The following is a 20,132-nucleotide window of genomic DNA, read 5'->3' as shown; positions in this document are numbered from 1 at the left end:
GCAATTAAAAGTGAGATAGATGCCTACTCAAAGGTAAAGATACTAAGGTATAAGGAAAAAGACTGGGAATTGGGATTAAAAGATAGTGTACCACAACTTGTAAATGATAAAAGGAAGATCAATGGCCAAAAGACCTGATCTTTCCTTGAAAATACTGATTATTTTACAAAACAAAAATTTTCCAGCTACCTGCTGCTACTCTTTCATTGCACGGTATGTTCCATACATACAAATCTGTGTGCAAAGCAGTTAAATCCACCTGTCTGATCACATCCCCTCTTTTGAGCTTGTGCCTCTGCCTTGCACTTAAAATGTTTGTTGTCATATCACATATGATACTACGTTCCATGTTACCTTTAGCCCAAAGAGTCTTGCATCAGATTTCCATTGCACGTCCTTTTCTCTAACACAAATATTTTCAGGTTTCCTGATCTCTCCTCATAGCTTAGCTGCTTAATCCCAGGGGTCAGTTGTACTGAGCTCTTGTCTGTCCTCTCTTTAGTACTTTGTAAATTGTGCTGAAAGCACAGAGGGGTACTGGAATTGGGGAAAAGTACATGTTAAGTGCGTTGTCCATGACTGACCTGAGCCGATCACAGAACATGTCCAATAGTTCCAGAAGAGCTTTAACACACAGTTCCCTGGAGTAATCTTCAAACTGAAATAGAATTTTTCAAAATGTTTATTGAATCTAAATATAGCAGTCTTCAAAAACATATTATGCAGGTGGCTCTTGGATTTAGTAAGATATTAGATATTCAGAAGGATGTTCATTTTACTTGCAAGCTGAAAAACAAACAAAACTCCTCAAATAAAAAGCTATAATGTTTGGTTTCAGCTATTCAAATTAATTTATACTTGCATGTTTACTCACTACGAGATCAAATAGAGGATAAGAGAAGGAAAATAATTATATTTTCTTTAGTAAATAACAACAGAAAATGTTAGTAATCAGTAATGGATACTCTGACATTTTATTTGCTGCATGTAAATTAGTTTGTTGCATATGTACTTCCACAATTTTTTAATACATTTCAGCACAGTTTTAAAATATTCATTCATGGGACATAGGCATTGCTGGTTAGACCAATCTTAAATTGCCCATCTTAAATTACTAGTACAGTGATACTATCAATACACCACCACATCCCTGTGATGTCGAAGGAAGATACATTGTGTGGCCAGCTTGGTTCACACTGTGGTACATTTCTAAGTGCTATGCAGGTTTAAGAGAGAACACTGTTGATCAGTCTCAGAGGAACTTGATGCATGTCTTGCATGTAAACCCTTATGTAGAAATTACAACTAAAATAGTCCACATTAGAGGAATATATGTAATTTCTAAGAAGAATATCTCATGCTCATCGATATTAGGTAAGATGGCGCCTACACTGAAAGACAAGTCATTGATTTCAACACCACACACAGGTTTTTTTAAATGAGAATGGAGGTGAAAACTGGTGAAAGTAATGTATACATAAATGAAATTAGTAAGGAATAAGTATATATTTGTACATAAACACATGCCTGCTTTGAAGTGGTGAGCAATGAATGGAAGAGTGAAAAAGACAAGAAAATTAGAGCATTTCCCAAAGGGTGAAATTCATACGAAAATCATAGAAATTTACAGGACACAAAGAGATAATTTAGTCATACTTGCTGACTAGGGGCCATCCAGGCTAATCCCACTTTCCAGCTCTTGGTCTGTAGCTTTGAAGGTCATAGCACTTCATGTCCACATTTAAAGGTTTCCTGTTCTGGCACCTTTCAAATAGTGAGGTTCAAATCCTTACTACTTTCTTGGACAAAAATAAATCCACTCAAATCAGCTCTAAATCTCTGCTTCACCTTAAGTCCATAGCACCTAGTCTGGCAGCATTAGCCAAGAGGAATGGGACCTCTATCCATTCTATCCTGGCATCTCGCAATTCTCCCCTAAGTCTTTTCTGGTCCAAATAAAACAAACCAAACCTATCATTATTTGTTACTACTACAATTTTCCTGCCTAGGTACCGTCTTTGTACATCTCCTCTGTAACCTCTTTAATGCATACACATTTTTCCTACAGTGCACTGACCAGGATCATTCACAGGACTTCAGCTGCAACCTAACTAGTGTGTTATACATTTCCAACATCACTGCTCTCATATTCTGTATTTGTTAATAAAAGCGAATAAGTCATATGCCTTCTTGACAGTCTTATCAACTTGTCCAACCACCTTCAGGAAATTATATGTACTCTATATTCCAAGTTTTTCTTGTTTCTCCAAGTTTCTCAATGTTCATTTATTATACATTCCCTTGTCTTGTTAGCCTTCCCAAATGCACTACTTTACACTGCCCCATGCTGAACACCATTTGCCATTACCTAACTAATCAAGTGATGCCTCCCTACAGACTATCGCTTTCTTCTTCAGTATCGAATCGACAGCCAATCTTTGTATCACCTCCAAATTTCTTAATCATTCTAGTTCAAATCATAGATATAAAGGAAAGCATTAATACTGAATCCTGCAGAAACCACTGGAAACAGCATTCCAGTCACAAAAACATTTGCCATAATTCTTTTCTTGGTACATCTGAGCCAATTTTGGATACAAATTGCCACTTTGCCTTGGCATGTACTTTTGCTTGTGACCAATCACCTTTGTGGCTCCCATAACAAAAGCCTTGTTAAAGATAAATAGATTACATTAAATGCACTGTCCTCATTAATCTCCTTGTTACCTGCTCAAAAAATTTAATTGTGTTAATCAGACTTGACGTTCCTATGAGAAATCCTGTCGTTTTTAATTCATCCTGTCTTTTGAAGCAAAAATTATGTTTCTTTTTACCCATATCAGGTGTGGTTGGACATTATGCTGGTAGCTGCACCTGTGCTTTTTTTTACTACAGCCATTGAAAATACACGTTCTGCAGCTGGATAGTTATCTCAGAACAAATATTCCAAGTGTAATTAACAGTACTATTGCCAAAACCTAATCAGGTCTAATTTTGTCGGCTAACTTTGTCTTCATATCATATCATGAGATATGGTTAGAGATAATGATTGAAAGAGAAGATGGGAGACAGTGCACAAGAGAATACAGCAGAAAGAACAGTACTGACTCCCATCTTATACATCAAAGGAATTCTTTGAAATCATGCACCAGATAATGCAGCAGGTTTTTGCATTCTAAAGTTGCTTAATTTGTTTAAATACAGACCTTCGCAATAGCAGACATTACGCTTGCATAAGACACCATCTGCAAAAGCAAGTGGAAGAAAATCAGAGACTGAAATAATAGGTTTTCTGAACACAATGAAATTTTGATAGATACAGGTGAACTAGCCATTTCACACTGCTACTACGTCAAGGCAACACAAGTGGTATTTTCCACTAACAGAACGCTGCTGTCAAGAAAAGTTATTTTCTGCCTACCACAGAAATTAGCAACATGATATATGAATTTCAGTTCCAGTGCAATGCCAGGTATGTGGGCTATGGGTCCCAAAGCCTAATGGATTGTATCAAACAATATGCCCCTTCCGCTGTTCACAGTAGGCAAAATGTTGATCATGCTTAATAAAAACTGAAAGAACTGCAGATGCTGTAAATCAGAGACAAAAACAGAAATTGCTGGATAAGCTCAGCAGGTCTAGCAGCATCTATGGAGAGAAACCAGAGTTAATGTTTTGGGTCAGTGACCCTTCCTCAGAATTTCTCTCCAGAGATGTTGCCACACCTGCTGATTATCCAGCAATTTCTATTTTTGTCATTGACTGTACTTAACTAGCCTGTGTCTGCAAAACTCAAGACATTTGATTAAACACCTTAATTGTGAATCACTGATTGGGCAGCACCTACTGAACAATCCCAAATATGCTAAACATTATACTACAAACCAATATAAGATCATCAGTTGGGCTCAGGATATTGCTCATTTATGCTTGCTGGTAGCAATATATCTTCAAACACAGGGTACCTGTCTTCTGCAGGAAAACGGTCATGTCTAGGCTTTGCACTGACTTGAATTAAATAAAAGCGTGAGGGACAATAGTTCCCTGGTGCATTCTCCATGGCAGTGCCTCAACTAATCAGTTAACTTGCCAATCAATCAGCACGTGTAGTAAAAGTTTTCTTTAGTACACACACATTCTCCTAGTTACTATCAGTTCTGAAGAAGGGTCACTGAACTCAAAATGTTAATTCTGCTTTCTTTCCACACAGCTGTTGTGTATCCCCAGCAATTTCAGTTTGTGTTTCAGTAAAAATTGTAAAACATTGTGTGCTTGATTTAAAATGTGTAATTCTTATATCTGTCCCAATAAGTGCAATACAAAAGCTTCAACACTGTCTCTTTTTTCAGCAATACTCATGTTCTATGTTAACAATCAACATCATATTATATTCGCACATTTAAATGGAATTAAAAAGACTGTCTCTCAGCGTTTATCTGACTGGATGTCCCTTAATTGCCTATTCTAAAGGTTAAAAATCCGATGCATGTCAAGCACATTGTAGATGCAAAACATGTAATTTCAAATATCAGTCCAACAATATTAAATGGAATGGAAACGAGAAGAAAATAATTTAAAATAAAATGGATGAGGACAGAATTTAAAGAGAAACTTACAAGACAACACGATTAGAAGTTAGTTTCCGTTTCCTGTATAATCTTTCCCTCACACTTAATATGTAATGCGATGACACTCAACAAATAACATACGGACTTTCCAGATGGCAGAAACATGAAAGGAAGGTAGCAAGAAGGCTTGCAAAATTCCTGCAATTTCCTGCTGTTGCTTTCATAAGTTGTAGGCTGACATTAATATGAAACATGAATGCTACAAAATAGCCATATTTAATCAACCTGTTCAGAGTTGTGACAACACACGTTTGGAGCAGGTGAGACTTGAATCCAGGACTTTTGGTTCAGAGGTAAGGATGCTATTACTGCACCACAAGAACCCCTACCACAGCTAAACACATCTTTTACGTTAATGAGAATCACAATTCTTGCATTAAGCACTAGAGAAGTGGAATAAAGTTATAGATTGCAAATGAGAAAATGCTAAGAAAAAATCACACTATTTGAACACAAAAAATTCTGTTTAATGACCAGATATTTTTAATGAACTTTGAACAAACCCCAAGTGTTATATAATGGTACAAAATATTTAAATTGTACATCCAATGAATTTTCCTACTGAAGCAAAATTTGCAACAAATGGATATGATTCATTTTCGGAAGGTAGTGCTAGAGATGGCCACATTTTACTTTGTGGGCCATTTAGCTCCTTACCATGACGTTTCATGGACAGAAATATAAAGTTTATGTGCAAGGTCCCATTTAATTTGCATTATCTCAATTTGATGAGACCAACAGTTACTGCTGCACTGCTTTAATGCAATGAAGCAAGAGCAAAAAAGGACAGATTCCCACATGCAAAGTTTGCACTATAAATAAGAGAAAACAAGTGTAAACAGGATTCAGTTGTCTGGATGTTAAGAGCCAAATACAAGGTTTTGGGAACCACATGTAACTCTCAGCCAACAGGTTAGGCACAGTGATATACAAACTTTTGAATCACATTACCTGTGAACTAATAGCATACTTCAAGTAAGACATAATCAGAGGATTGGGGGATGGGCCAACCAAGGCCTGCTCCAGGAGATGATCTAAAGGAAATTGAAACAAAGTCAGAACAACTTTATTTTATGAACAAAAACACTCAAAGTGGTTAAACATACTGGGTGCCCTGTAATACTATAACCTAGTAGCAGATGCTTTTCTCAAATATGAGAATTGCAATTCATCTGGCCAAATTGCAGTGCCAAAACATTAAATATCAAATTGAAGATGGATGATATAGGCATTCCACCTGTTATACTTCAGTTAAATGCACTCTTACCATATATATTGACCTAAATGATAGAAAAATCTTTACTGTGATTTTATTAGACTGTGCTCTGTTAGCCAATAGCAGTGAAAACGGTTGAAAATATACTATTTGCCTCTGTACACTCAAATGGGAAGGAGGGAGAAAATTTCTCTATTCAAATTATCTGTAACATTATCCTATCACAATTCCTAATTAATACAGCTGCCTGAAACTGGGTAGACATCAGTTGAGGCTTCAATAGGACCTAGTAAAAAAGATTTGCAGAAATTCGTTACTTAGATTCATGCATTAACAATGAGCTCTTGAATAAAATGAACAAGATAGCTGTTGCTCTGGAGACAGTACCCAGCATGCCTATACATACAGTAAATAAACTGATAAGGGATAAAATAAGGGATAGGAATAAAATCTCTAGTAAGAGCTAACTTATGTTGCATTATTGAATACTGAATATTGGGCAGCATGGTGACTTGGGCGATACGGTGGCTCAGTGGTTAGCACTGCTGCCTCACAGCACCAGGACCCGGGTTTGATTCCACCCTTGGGCGACTGTCTGTGTGGAGTTTGCACATTCTCTCTGTGTCTGCGTGGGTTTCCTCCGGTTTCCTCCCACAGACCAAAGATGTGCAGGTTAGGTGGATTGGCCATGCTAAATTGCCCGTAGTGTTCAGGGATGTGGAGCTTAGGTGAGTTATAGGGGGCTGGGTTGGTGTGGACTTGTTGGGCTGAAGGGCCTGTTTCCACACTGTAGGGATTCTATTCTATTCTATTCTAAACAAAGGCAATTCCTAATAACACATAATTAAAATATTGTCAACTAGAAAACTAAAAAGGATCTACACAGCAACATTAATTGTACGTTCTCTCCACACACACCACCTGCCCGGGTGTGTATTTCCAGCATATTCTGCTTTTTGCTAGAAAGACAGATGGAATTTTTTTTCAAATACTTTGCCTCAGTGGTTTAGCTCTGGATATCTGATCAATACTTTTTCACTTCAGCAGTCAGATTAAACTGTTAACAGGTTGACAAAACAGTGGAATGAGCTATTTCCTAAATCTGTTTTAAAGTGATACAAGACTCACTCATGGCATAGCTTTTGCTTTTCTGTTTTAAACAACCAATTAATTATCTCTAAAGCTCAGAGACAGATGTCAAGCCATTGAGTATCTCACCTGAGAGCCCGAGGAGATCCCATGTGGGACCTTTTGGGAAAAGCTTTTTCATGTTTATGGCCCATTGATAGTCTGTCCATCGCTCCTTCCAGGCCTGAAGAATGGCCTGCCTCAGGTTCACCACCTTCATCTGTCAATGCCAGGATAGGCAAAAGAATGGCAAAAATAATCAGATTCACCATGCCAGCCGTGCTAATATCATTAGGCATTAGGCATTATGGCAATGCCATCAGAACAATCAAGATGTCACAGACCCACAAAAATTTGTCAAGGCACTAAGCAATACCATGGCTTTGTGTAATACAACTACGCAATGATTTGATCAGAATAAAAAACATTTCTGACTGCAAAAACTTCAGCAATGCAGACGTCAAATTCAGTAAAGCTCATTTGTGGATGGCTAAAATACTCATTTCAAATGAATGTGGAACAACACCAACCAGTATTTAGAAATGCTTTGCTTCCAAATTTTGGTTTAGCCCACAGAATTCCTTGAGGTGCAAAATATGCACGGTACTATTAACTGCAGAAACAAATCGAATCTATAACAATTTACAACAAAAAAGATTCCATTTGGCCCATTGCTCACTTCAGCAGTCAGTATTATGCCTAATGATCTATTCCTTCCTTTTGTTCCACATCATCCTGCATTTAAAATAGTCAGTGATTCCGCTCTTAAAAAATGCAACTCCACTGCATTTGTAGTAAAACACTTCTTGCTCCAGCTACTTTCCTTGAAGCCCACCTCTTTGGCCAAGCCATTCATCACTCCTTTGGTCTCTCCTTCTGTGGCTCATCATCTATTTTCCCCATTAAGTTTCTGAAAAATGCCTCGGGACTTTGTTCAAGTTCAAGGTGGTATCTACAGGCAACTTATTGGTACAGTTAACTAATGGAAAATTTGGTGTGAAAATGTACATGCCAATCCTGTAAATAACTGCTGGAAAACTGCTGCATGTGCTGCAAAATTATTGTTAGATTGCTGTGATAGTTTATGATTAGCTGTAGCATAAGTGCCATTTGTGAGTAAATGGCAAGCTGTGAATTGAGATGCCAGTTTCCTTAAGTGATAATAGGTTTGAGATGAAAAGTTTTTCCCAGTTAGATTTGATCAAAGGTGTCTGCATCTAAACTGTTGATCAATAATTAATCACGCACAAGTTAGAGTTCTTGCTTGATCTGGGGTGTCTATATACACTGAGATCATTTTATCTAGGGTACTAGTTTATGGTGAGTTCATGTTTGAATGGAGGTTACAATCAATAGTGAGTTGATGTTTGATCTGAATATCAGTCTACATTGAATTCATGTTTGATCTGAATAGCAATCTATAGTGAGTTTATATTTGATCTGGTGGTAACAGTCTATAGTGGATTCATGTTTGATCTGGGGAGTCAGTCCATAGGGATTTCATATTTCATCTGGGGAGTCAGTCTATAATGAGTTCATGTTTGATCTGAATATCAGTCTATAGTGAGTTCATGTTTGATCTGGGGAGTCAGCCTGTGGAGAGTTTATGTTTGATCTAGGGTAACAGTCTATATTCAGTTCACGTTTCATCTGGGGAGTCAGTCTATAGTGAGTCCATGTTCGATCTGAATATCAGTCTATAGTGAGTTCCTGTTTGATCTGAATATCAATCTATAGTGAATTCATGTTTGATCTGAATATCAGTCTATAGTGAGTTTATGTTTGATCTGGGCAGTCAGTCTATAGTGAGTTCATATTTGATCCGAATATCAGTCAAGAGTGAATTTATGTTTGATCGGGGGAGTCAACCTATTCTGAATTCATGTTTGATCTGGGGAGTCAGTCTATATTGAGTCCATGTTTGATCCTGAAGAAGGGTAATACCCAAAACGTTCATTATCATTATCACAGAATCCCTACAGTGCGGAAACAGGCCCTTCGGCCCAACAAGTCCACATCAACTCTCAGAGCATCCCACCCAGACCCGTCCCCTAACCTACACATCCCTGAACACTACAGGCCAATCCACCTAGCCTGCACATCTGCTCCTTTCCTCTATATGCTGCCTGGCTGGCTGTGTTCTTCCAGCCTCCTGTTTGTCTACCTTGGATTTCAACATCTGCAGTTTTTTTTTCTCTATATTGACTTCATGTTTGATCTAGGGAGTCAGACTATAGTGAGTTTATGTTTAATCTGAATATCAATCTATATTGAGTTCATTTTTGATCTTGGGAGTTGGTGTATAGCGAGTTCATTTTTGATCTTGGGAGTTGGTGTATAGTGAGTTCATTTTTGATCTTGGGAGCTGGTCTATAGTGAATTCATTTTTGATCTTGGGAGTTGGTCTATAGCGAGTTCATTTTTGATCTTGGGAGTTGGTCTATAGTGAGTTCATTTTTGATCTGGGGTCCTCCATTAACTACATAGTGTATTGCTAGTTTATGATTAACTAGAGGAGGAGCCAAGCTGTAAGATTGAGCCTCGATCCAAAAAGAAAACAACGAGAATCAAACAATAAATGAAAGGTGTTTTACCTGAAATATTTCTGACTAAATCACAAACTCAGCGCCGCTCGAAACGACGAGCCCCTCAAGCAAAACACTCCGCCATGTTGCCCACCAAGAACTACCCACCAACAATGCCGGCGGCAATTGGCAGAACATGATTCGGGCCGAACCAATGAAGTCAATGAGGTGGTGTCTGGCGTCGTACCTCCTGGGAGTTGTAGTTCAGAACCGCCCAGGAGCTGCGGGAGAAGGGCGGGGCGGAAACTACAACTCCCAGAGTGCCCCGCGAGCAGCTCCCTGTCACCTGCTTTGGAAGCGCAGAGATGGTAAGTCAGGCTGTTTCTGCTGCTGAAAATCCATAAGATTTAGATTTAAGATAATATACGAACATTTATCTGTATATTTGGGTGTGTACTCCCACATATGAATGTGAATTGTATAAGTTTACCCATGAAATGCCGGTGTTTGTATCTGTCTTGAAATGATATGATTTGTTTGGCAACCTATTAATGCTGGTTGGAATCCAAAGGTTATGCCTCATTCCTCCTTGAGCACTTGCATCCCTTCTGGGTCTGCTGTGTCTTTCTGACTCATCGGATTATAGTTTTTAAACAGTTGTAGCATTGCAATCCTAATGCAGATTATTTTGCCGCCTCCTCCCTTGGCTGCAGGTTGGCTGCGGTGACAGATGTTCTATTGATTCAGCCGAACTGTACGTTTCCCGTGAAATGGGGTCAGCTTACTTTTTGGGGTGGGAGCATACATAATATTTCATTTCAACCCAATGAGTCGCGATTGCTTCCCCCAACCCTGTCCCAGAAAGGTGATTATTACTGTCTTTATATGTGATAAATTTCATTTACGAGAGAGTTTTTAATACCGGGAATTAAAGCCATGGTTTATTCCATCTCCATTAAACATTCAGAACTATTTATATGAACTCAATAATATTGGCTTCTTGCAGAATATGTTGATTTTTTTTTCCTCCAAGCAACAGTAAAATGTATTTTTTTTTACATTACATTATTTTCAAAAAATATCGAGTTACAGTTATTCCCTATTTGCTTTCCAGTTTGCTGTCCTTTTTCCCCTCTTCTCAACGTCAATTTTTTAAAGGACAGCTTTCCACTACCTCTTAAGATGGCAATATTTCACTAGGGACAGATTTTTGCCAGCCAATTCAGTTCTCACTTCAGCCTGTGCATTCTTCAAGAGTCGAGGGAAAGAAGCTCCCCAGCCTTGTGACATTGAAGTTAATTGTCCTTGCAATTACTTATAGTAATGTATTTTTAAAACAATCTTCATTCATTGGATGTGGACAATATTGGCAAGGCTTGCATTCGTTGCCCATCCGTAAATGCCATTGAATTGCATGGCTTGCTAGGGATATTTTATGACCTTGCTGAGACTGGCTTTTAATTCTAGATTTTTTTAATAAATTGAATTTAAACTCCACCTGCTGCTGTAGTGGGATTTCAGCCTTGATCCCAGAAGATGGAGTTCAGTCTCTGCATTACTAGCCCTGTGGCATTACCACTAAGCCACCACCTCTCCTGCACGAGTAGATGTTTTTATCCAGGTTTGGGCATCAGGCAAGGCAGAAGTTTCTGTCAAGGTGATGCCAATTCCTACTTTGTGTAATGATTTGCATTGTCCTTTGCACTGCCTTTTGGTTGAGATGTTAATTTGAGGCTGCCTCAAATGGATATAAAATGTTTGTCCTCGGTCAAGATAACAAAAGAAAGCAGATGATCAGGCTATGAACGTGTCATTTCTTTAAATTTGTTTTTATGGTATGCAGGCACCGCAGGCTGGGCCAGCATTTATTGCCCGTCCCTAGTTGCCTTTGAGTAGGTTGTGGTGAGCTGCCTTCTTGAACTGCTGCAGATCATCTGCTGTAGGTTGATCCTCAGTGCTGTTAGGGAGGGAATTCCAAGATTTAAGCCAGCGACAGTGAAGGAACAACGATATATTTCCATGTCCGGATGGTGAGTGGCTTGGAGCAGAAACTGCAGGTGGTGGTTTTCCCATGTATCTGCTGCCCTTGTCCTTCTAGATGGAAGTGTTCGTGGGTTTGGAAGGTGCTGTCTGAATTTCTGCAGTGCATCTTGTAGATAGCACACACTGCTCCTACTGAGGATGAAGGGAGTGGATGTTTGTGGATGTAGTACCAATCAAGTGGGCTGCTTTGCCTTGGAGAGTTTGAAGTTTCTTGCATGTTGTTGGAGCTGCACCCATCCAGGCAAGTAGGGAGTTGTCCATCACTCCTGAAGTGTGCCTTGTACATGGTGGACAGGCTCTGGGGAGTCAAGAGATGAGTTACTTGTCTCAGTACCCCTAACATCTGATCTGCTTTTGTAGCTGCTGTGTTTATGTGGCGAGTCCAGTTGCGTTTCTGGTCAATGGTAACACCCAGTTCTTGTGGGATCTCGCTGTGCAAATATTGGCTGTTAAATTTCCTACTTTATAACAGACACTGCACTTCAAAAGTAATCCATTGACTCTACATCAATGCCAGTATTTATTTTCTGCGCTTATTTTCAAAATAGTCTGTCATAGCACCATTTATGAAATAGTCACTGCTGTTTCTAAGGTGGGTTGGGAGGGTGGAGGCAAACACAATAGCTTGAAAGCCAGCAAAGTTACGGCAAACAGCCATACAGACTGTCAGGAATAACGCGAGTAAGCGAGAGAAAATGAAAATGCAAGAATTAGACAGCAGGACATTCAGTATGTGGAAAGGAGATTATGATATTGGGTGTAACCTTTCATCAGGGTGTAACTTTTTTGGATCAGAAATTGGCTAGCTGTAAGAAGACAGAGGGTGGTGGTTGATGGGAAATGTTCATCCTGGAGTTCAGTTACTAGTGGTGTACCTCAAGGATCTGTTTTGGGGCCACTGCTGTTTGTCATTTTTATAAATGACCTGGATGAGGGCGTAGAAGGATGGGTTAGTAAATTTGCGGATGACACCAAAGTCGGTGGAGTTGTGGATAGTGCGGAAGGATGTTGCAGGTTACAGAGGGACATAGATAAGCTGGAGAGCTGGGCTGAGAGGTGGCAAATGGAGTTTAATGTGGAAAAGTGTGAGGTGATTCACTTTGGAAGGAGTAACAGGAATACAGAGTACTGGGCTAATGGTAAGATTCTTGGGAGTGTGGATGAGCAGAGAGATCTCGGTGTCCATGTGCATAGATCACTGAAAGTTGCCACCCAGGTTGATAGCGTTGTTAAGAAGGCAGTTAGGTGTGTTAGGTTTTATTGGTAGAGGGATTCAGTTTTGGAGCCATGAGGTCATGTTGCAGCTGTACAAAACTCTGGTGCGGCCGCACTTGGAGTATTGCGTACAGTTCTGGTCACCGCATTATAGGAAGGATGTGGAAGCATTGGAAAGGGTGCAGAGGAGATTTACCAGGATGTTGCCTGGTATGGAGGAAAGGCTGACGGACTTGAGGCTGTTTTCGTTAGAGAGAAGAAGGTTAAGCGGTGACTTAATAGGGACATACAAGATGATCAGAGGATTAGATAGGGTGGACAGTGGGAGCCTTTTTCCTTGGATGGTGATGGCTAGCACGAGGGACATAGCTTTAAATTGAGGGGTGATAGATATAGATGTCAGAGGTAGGTTCTTTACTCAGAGAGTAGTAAGGGCGTGGAATACCCTGCCTGCAAAAGTAGTAGACTCGCCAACTTTAAGGGCAGTTAAATGGTCATTGGATAAACATATGGATGATAATGGAATAGTTTAGGTTAGATGGGCTTCAGATTGGTTTCACAGGTCGGCGCAACATCGAGGGCCGAAGGGCCTGTACTGCGCTGTAATGTTCTGTGTTCTATGTTCTATCACTGTACGTACTAGGTGAATTCAGTTGGGTTATTTTCAACACATCTTATTGGAATGAGCTTACGGTAAAACACAACTGTTTCAATTTGCCACAAAATTAGTAATCACCTGAATTGTTTATTTGGTAATAGAATTTGAAGTATCACACTGGCACAAAGGAGATTTGATCGAGATGTTCAATGTCATGAGAGATCTAGACAGAGTAGACAGGGAGAAACTCTTCCACTTAAGAGATTGAGAATAAGCGGGAACTGATTTTAAAGTATTGATTAAAAGAAGCAAAAACAACTTGAGAAATTTCATTTTTCAAGGAGCACATGGCTTGTAATGCAGTCTGAAACTGAAATTGGTGGAGGCAAGGCTCACTTAAAGCATTCAAAAGGAACTTAGACTGCTATCGGAAAAGGAAGAAAGGGAGAAGTCAGGAGTACAATGATCTGCTCATTCGGAGAGGTGCAAACATGAAAGGCTGATTGGTTTCCCTCTGTGTTGTAACAATTCTGTCATTCTGCTGTGGTTTCTGCTTGAACATGAGGCTGTACCTGACCTGGAAGCACTTGGCAATGATGCCCCGAGATAGAAAAGTGATCCCGTTTCTCCGCATTTAAATCCCTTACCTGATCAGCACTAGATAACCTCCAGATATGATCAAACAACTTTCATTTTTATAGTGTCTTTAACATAATGAAATGTCCCAAGAAGCTTCACAGAAACATCATAAAGCAAAGTATGACACCAAGCCACATAAGGAGATGTTAGGTCAGAATGGTAGAATACCTTTAAGAAGTGCCTTGAAGGAGGAGAATGAGGGGTGTAGTAGGAAAGCTATTCCAGAGCATGGGGCTTTGGTGTTTGAACATTCGCCACCAATTGTGATTAAAATCGTGAGATTTGCCCAGAATTGGGGAAAGTGCAGGTATTTTAGAGAGTTATGGGAATATTGTGCATTCTGAATTCCTGAAGATCCATTGCAAAATCCAAACCTTCCAGAGTGTTGTGTTTCTTAGTGATTGTGCATTGCAAAAATTGAACTGGAGTGTGTAAAACCCATATATTCTCTGAGAAGCCAGCTCCCTCTCCTGTCCTGCAACATTAATTGTCAAAGCATTCCTAGTCTGCCTTCAATTGTTCCAAAGCAATCCTCAATATTCTGAGTTACAAGAAGTGCTCACATGGGAGTCATTCCCAAATCTTCACTTTCCATCTTTCTTTAGAATTGGAATGGCCTTTATTGTCATGTACACTCGGACGAGTGCAGTGAAAAGTTTGTAATGTTGCCTCTGGTGCCCTCTTAGGTACAGGGTTCCTTGGAACAGATACTTTAAGTATTGTCACAGAATTGAAATAGTAACAAAAAGACTAGCACGGGGGAATACAAAGTTTAAAAATCCAGAATGACAATAAGAAGTGTATTTAAAGTACTCAAGTTATAGTCTTTTTCCACTGAGTCTGTGCCTGCTGGGCTTCAGAACAAGGGGCCAGGCTACCTCCCCGCACCGGCCTCTGTCCAGGTCTTGCCTCCAGGACTCGTCCCCGCGGCCGGCTCTCACTCACTTTGCTCCGGCTGCGACTCCTCTCCCATGTCTCAGACTTGCCTCTGTTCTCCAGGTAGTTTAAGCAGTTGAAAGTTGGGGGGAGGGGAAGGAAAATAAAGAAAGAAAAAGGAAAAGGAACTGGTGAGCAGAGGAGCTCACTTAGAGCATCCTACACGGCCAGTATCTTTCTTGCTCCAAATAAAAGCTTGATTTGGCTGCTGCAGCTTTAATTGTAGTTGAGTGCAGTTGGGGAAAATGAACTTGGCGCATGTATTGGTGAGGACTGGTTGGAGGTTTCCAGAATTTGAATAGTAATGAAACATTAATATCCCCCAGCTATACCACGTCTGAACAGATATTGCTCTGAGATCTGCAAGATTCTTTATGCTGTTCTATACTGACAAGAAGATTGTATAACCTTTATCTAATCTGCTGATCTGTCAAAACGACAAGAACTCCTGCATTTTTCTGTTTTGTATTGAGACATGTTGTCACTTGCTTTAATTGCATCTTTCCAAATCAAAGGGCAATAATGTAGTAAATAACAAAACAGTAAGGGGGAAGGAAGTGATCTCCCTGAAGGGCACAATTTTAAGCTGACCTTTGTATAAAATCAATTCCTGCCATATATAGTGAGCAGTGCTGAGAAAATATCTTCATTGCCTACATCTCTCCCAAACCTCCTTAGACGGAGAGGAGGGAGAGACTAAGAGATGAGGTATGCAAGCTGTAATATACATTACGACACATGAATACAATTGGGATGAACGTGTATTTTTCTGGGAAAAGGATTCATCTATATCAGAGGTTTCAATGAAAAGGGGCACAGCATCTTTGTAGCTTGGAAACTGTGCTATTGTTTGAGGGTTTAACAATGAGAAAATCAAGTTTGACAACACAAATAAGAGTATGCTTTTCTTTAAAAAATTGAGGTTGTGAGTTATTTCATGGCAAGCCCTCACTGGTACATTATGCACCTGAAACTATGTCTCAGAGGTGTAACAAATGGCCAACATTGAGAAAGAAAGTTTAAACTTAAAATATCAAATATTCCTCTCCCTTTAATGGAAACATCTCTCAATTTGTAGCTATGAACTTCATCGAATCTTATTAGCTCCTTGCTTTCGAAATGAAAAGGTCAAATCTAAATACTATTTACCAGTTTTAATTCCTGTAGATTAAACTGCTTCTGTGCTAGTTTTGACTGGATTTACCATAATATGGAGAATATTCTGCATTCAGTCTGCCCTCACTGACTCCAATAACTGGTGAAGCTTATACTTTGTTATAGATCCATGTCAGCTATAGACGCTATCTTGAGGTCAGCAGTATCATTCACCACTCCCCTTCTCAATCCACCTTAAGTATCTTACTTTTAAGGGAGTTGACTCTCAAAGCCCTACATCTGCTTGAATGATTCTCGGGTGCAGGGGAGTAACATTGATACTCTTTAGTGACGGGCACTGGATGTCCTTGAATTTATTTTTTTCCAACTGAATATAGATCACTGGCTTCAGTCATTATTCCAGAGAAAGACAAGCATGCCAAGCCATAGGTGTAATAAATTTCCTTAGTTCAATTAATGCGTCTCATCTTTGCCACATAATTTGCATATGTTATTCAGTCCCACTTCACTAAAATAATTTTAATTAAACCGAATAACCCGTTGCCACTCTGTTCTGTTCTAAGGTTGAGGAAATTATCACCTCATACTGCTCATTAGAATGGCTATTTTCCAATGACCTGTCTGCCTTCTGGGCCTCTGATATTCTGTTTTGTTTCATAACAGTTTACATTCAAGATGAAATCAAATACTTTCCAACATTATGAGTATAAGGTGTTCATGGGCTGACCAGTGTATTTCTTATGATTTTGTCCTCCATGTGGAGATGATTCAAAACATGGCTTATTCACATCTTAACAACTTGCTGGTTGAAACCTTTCTTTCTTCCGCTTGAGGAAATACACAAGGCTTTTAAACTAACTATTTAAAGGAACTTTTTTTTTACATTTTCCAAACTACTTTGGGCAGAACTTTTATTGTGGTCCACTGTTCCAAACTCTGGTGTTGACTGGCAAAACTCTCCTTTATCGCAACCTGTCCTCCTGATTACAGGAGAATTGGGTTAATGAAACCTGTAGGTATTCCAGCAACTGAACTGTGCGGAGAAAGAAAACAGTGAGATGAGGACATCTATGTCCATCCGTTGATTAGTCGTGAGATTTTCAACTCCTTTCTTTGTCCACAAACAAAATTCCACTCACTACACATGAGTTCCTGTCACTTTATGTCCAGTTCATGTGCTTCAGGCGGCATTGTAAGCTTTGGCCACTATAAGGGTTGTGTTTCAGCCCGTCACTCTCCATCCCCGTTGTGTCACCTACTTTGTCCTCGGCCAGACCCGGGATGCTAGGCATTTCCCACTTCCACCACCCTAATCACACTCCACACACATCGTTCTTCTGCCAAGCTCTCCCAGCTCTGACCCCTCCAAGCTGATGTTAAGTCTACATGCAAGCTGCAATGGTGCAGGACACCTTCAATTGAACATGAGCCACATGCCACAAGATTCTAGTGCACTGCTGGCTTCATCTTGAAGGTAGGATATAATGATAAGAAAATTCACGCAAATGAATATTCATGGATACAAGTGGGCTGGCATAAAGCATGGCATCGATTTGATCTCTCCTTTTCAACAAGGCATTGGGAAACAGAAATTTCAGTTTCCAACTAACCCAGTCACCCTGCGCTCCATGATTTTTGTCTCATGAGGTCCATAAAATTACCCTCTTCCTTTGGAAAGTAGTCAAAAAGTCTTAAAATGTGACAAACAGGAATTAACTTATTGCATGCATGTAACTTACATGGAGCAGTCAGCTTTATTTGGTTTGGTAACCAAGAACTGCGATACTCCAACTCCACAGTCTGTTCTTGACCCTTGTAAGTTAGGCTGTGGTTTCTGATGAGATAACCATTTAAAGAAAAACTGAGTAAGATAACTCTACATTGTGTCACCTTTGACCCTTTTACTAATGACCTTAAATTTGTTGTCTGTTTCCCGACTCTTCTGTCAACAGAAACAGATCCGTCTCATTTACTTTTCCAACACACTTTTTGATTTTGAGCAACTCTATTAAATTTCTCCTTGACTTTCTTTGTGTAAAGAACGCATTTCGACCTCTACATCCTCTGCAACGAAGTCACTCATTCATGTTCTATTTCAGCAGATGTTTCTAATGTGTGATGCACCCCCTGTGTTTGCTTGAGCAGACACACTATGCTTTGCTTTAACATATAATCCAAAAAGAAAATACTTGCTTTGGCATTGCAGTACTCTTCCAGAATTTCAGTGAACTGTCAGTTCTGATTATGTATTTGTGTCGTAGAGAGACGCTTGAACCTGTGACCTTCTGACTCAAAGGGAAGCATAGCACCAAACTGACAAAATTCAATAAAGTCTGTTGAATAATAAAAAGCTACTGAATTGTAGAAACACTGATGTTCTCATTGATTACTCTCAGTATGACAAGTGCAAAGAACTCACTGGCATTGCACAAGGCACAGTGTGGTCTTTAACATACATTGCTTAATACTCACTCTTTGAAATCTGTTTCCACTCTGTTATGCATGAACAAAATGCTGAAATGTGCGTGTCAGTCAGAACAGATTTATATATGGATTTTACATGCTGACATGCAGAAGATAAGAAGTGATCGGTATATTCTGAGAGGGAGGCAGAAGTTGAAATTGGATCAAGGCTAGTGCATCCAAATTTTAAATACTTCTGACACTGCACAGTACTCTGAAATTTAGCATGGCATCAAAATTTTTAAAGGGACCTGTTTTGCGTCTTGGCCCTCAAACTCCTTGAAGAGCAAATTCACCTTGAGGATCGTGGTTAAAAATTTGTGTACCATACACCTTCTACCATGTCATTCCAAAAGCCATTGACTCCCCCCATCTCTTGTCTCTCACGCTAAGATGTGGAGATGCCGGTGTTGGACTGGGATGGACAAAGTCTAAAGTCACACGACTCCAGGTAATAGTCCAACAGATTTATTTAAAATCACAAGCTTTTGGAGCACTGCTCCTTCGTTAGGTGGCCTATAACCTGGGGTTGTGTGACTTTTGACATTCTCATGCTAAGACAAGAGCCTATCAGTTCATTAGTCTAACTTTTAGATAAAATATTTCTTAAAAATATAGATTTGAGTATCACTGCATGAAAACACACCTATTATTTATCTTTGCTCACCAGTACAGATGCAAGAATGCCAAATTTCAAATGGAATAACAATTTATAAGGCCTGAAAAACAGAGTGCTGATTGGTTAGTAGTTTTGATTAGTTGGCATACTGGAACACAGAATGAACCAGGGAACAGTTAAGCCAAAGCTTTTGTCAAAATTCAACATAAAGGCATCAGAGATAATAGGAACTGCAGATGCTGGAGAATCTGAGATAACAAGGTGTAGAGCTGGATGAACACAGCAGGCCAAGCAGCACCAGAGGAGCAGGAAAGCTGACGTTTCGGGCCTAGACCCTTCTTCAGAAATGGGGGAGGGGAAGGGGGTTCTGAAATAAATAGGGAGAGAGGGGGAGGCGGGGAGAAGATAGGTGGAGAGGAAACAGACAGGTCAAAGAGGCGGGGATGGAGCCAGTAAAGGTGAGTGTAGGTGGGGAGTTAGGGAGGAGATAGGTCAGTCCAGGGAAGACGGACAGGTTAAGGGGGCGGGATGAGGTTAGTAGGTAGGAAATGGGAGGGTGGCTTGAGGTGGGAGGAGGGGATAGGTGGAAGGAAGAACAGGTTAGGGAGGCGGGGATGAGCTGGGCTGGTTTTGGGATGCGGTAGGGGGAGGGGAGATTTTGAAGCTTATGAAATCCACATTGATACCGTTGGGCTGCAGGGTTCCCAAGCGGAATATGAGTTGCTGTTCCTGCAACCTTCGGGTGGCATCGTTGTGGCACTGCAGGAGGCCCAGGATGGACATGTCGTCTGAGGAATGGGTGGGAGAGTTGAAATGGTTCGCGACTGGGAGGTGCAGTTGTTTATTGCGAGCCGAGCATAGGTGTTCTGCAAAGCGGTCCCCAAGCCTCCGCTTGGTTTCCCCGATGTAGAGGAGGCCACAATGGGTACAGCGGATGCAGTATACCACATTGGCAGATGTGCAGGTGAACATCTGCTTGATGTGGAAAGTCTTCTTGGGGCCTGGA

At 40.1% G+C, this 20,132-nt stretch overlaps 2 protein-coding genes across 4 annotated transcripts in view; one reads left to right on the top strand and one right to left on the bottom strand.

The window, feature by feature from the left end:
- Window positions 1-9,684, bottom strand: part of med24 (mediator complex subunit 24) — a 68,432-nt gene extending 58,748 nt beyond the window's left edge. For 2 of the 3 annotated variants that reach the window (XM_020529944.2, XM_048614614.1), the window contains exons 1-5: window positions 9,567-9,684; window positions 7,063-7,192; window positions 5,580-5,662; window positions 3,207-3,245; window positions 585-658 (exon numbers count right to left, since the gene is read on the bottom strand). In XM_020529944.2, coding sequence (XP_020385533.2) covers window positions 585-658; window positions 3,207-3,245; window positions 5,580-5,662; window positions 7,063-7,192 — 326 coding nt within the window. In that variant the 5' untranslated portion in view covers window positions 9,567-9,684. The remainder of the gene's footprint in view (window positions 1-584; window positions 659-3,206; window positions 3,246-5,579; window positions 5,663-7,062; window positions 7,193-9,566) is intronic. The other variant, XM_048614613.1, reaches the window with a different exon arrangement.
- A 75-nt stretch (window positions 9,685-9,759) lies between these two features.
- rapgefl1 (Rap guanine nucleotide exchange factor (GEF)-like 1) overlaps window positions 9,760-20,132 on the top strand; it is a 112,362-nt gene continuing 101,989 nt past the window's right edge. The window contains exon 1 of the mRNA XM_048614419.1: window positions 9,760-9,865. The gene's annotated coding sequence lies outside the window, so the exon portion shown is untranslated. The remainder of the gene's footprint in view (window positions 9,866-20,132) is intronic.

Source organism: Rhincodon typus, chromosome 30 (assembly GCF_021869965.1).
Source record: "Rhincodon typus isolate 14 chromosome 30, sRhiTyp1.1, whole genome shotgun sequence".
Classification (NCBI taxonomy): Eukaryota; Metazoa; Chordata; class Chondrichthyes; order Orectolobiformes; family Rhincodontidae; genus Rhincodon; species Rhincodon typus.
Note: the sequence above shows the minus strand (reverse complement) of the source record. Positions and strands in the feature narration are given on the sequence as shown.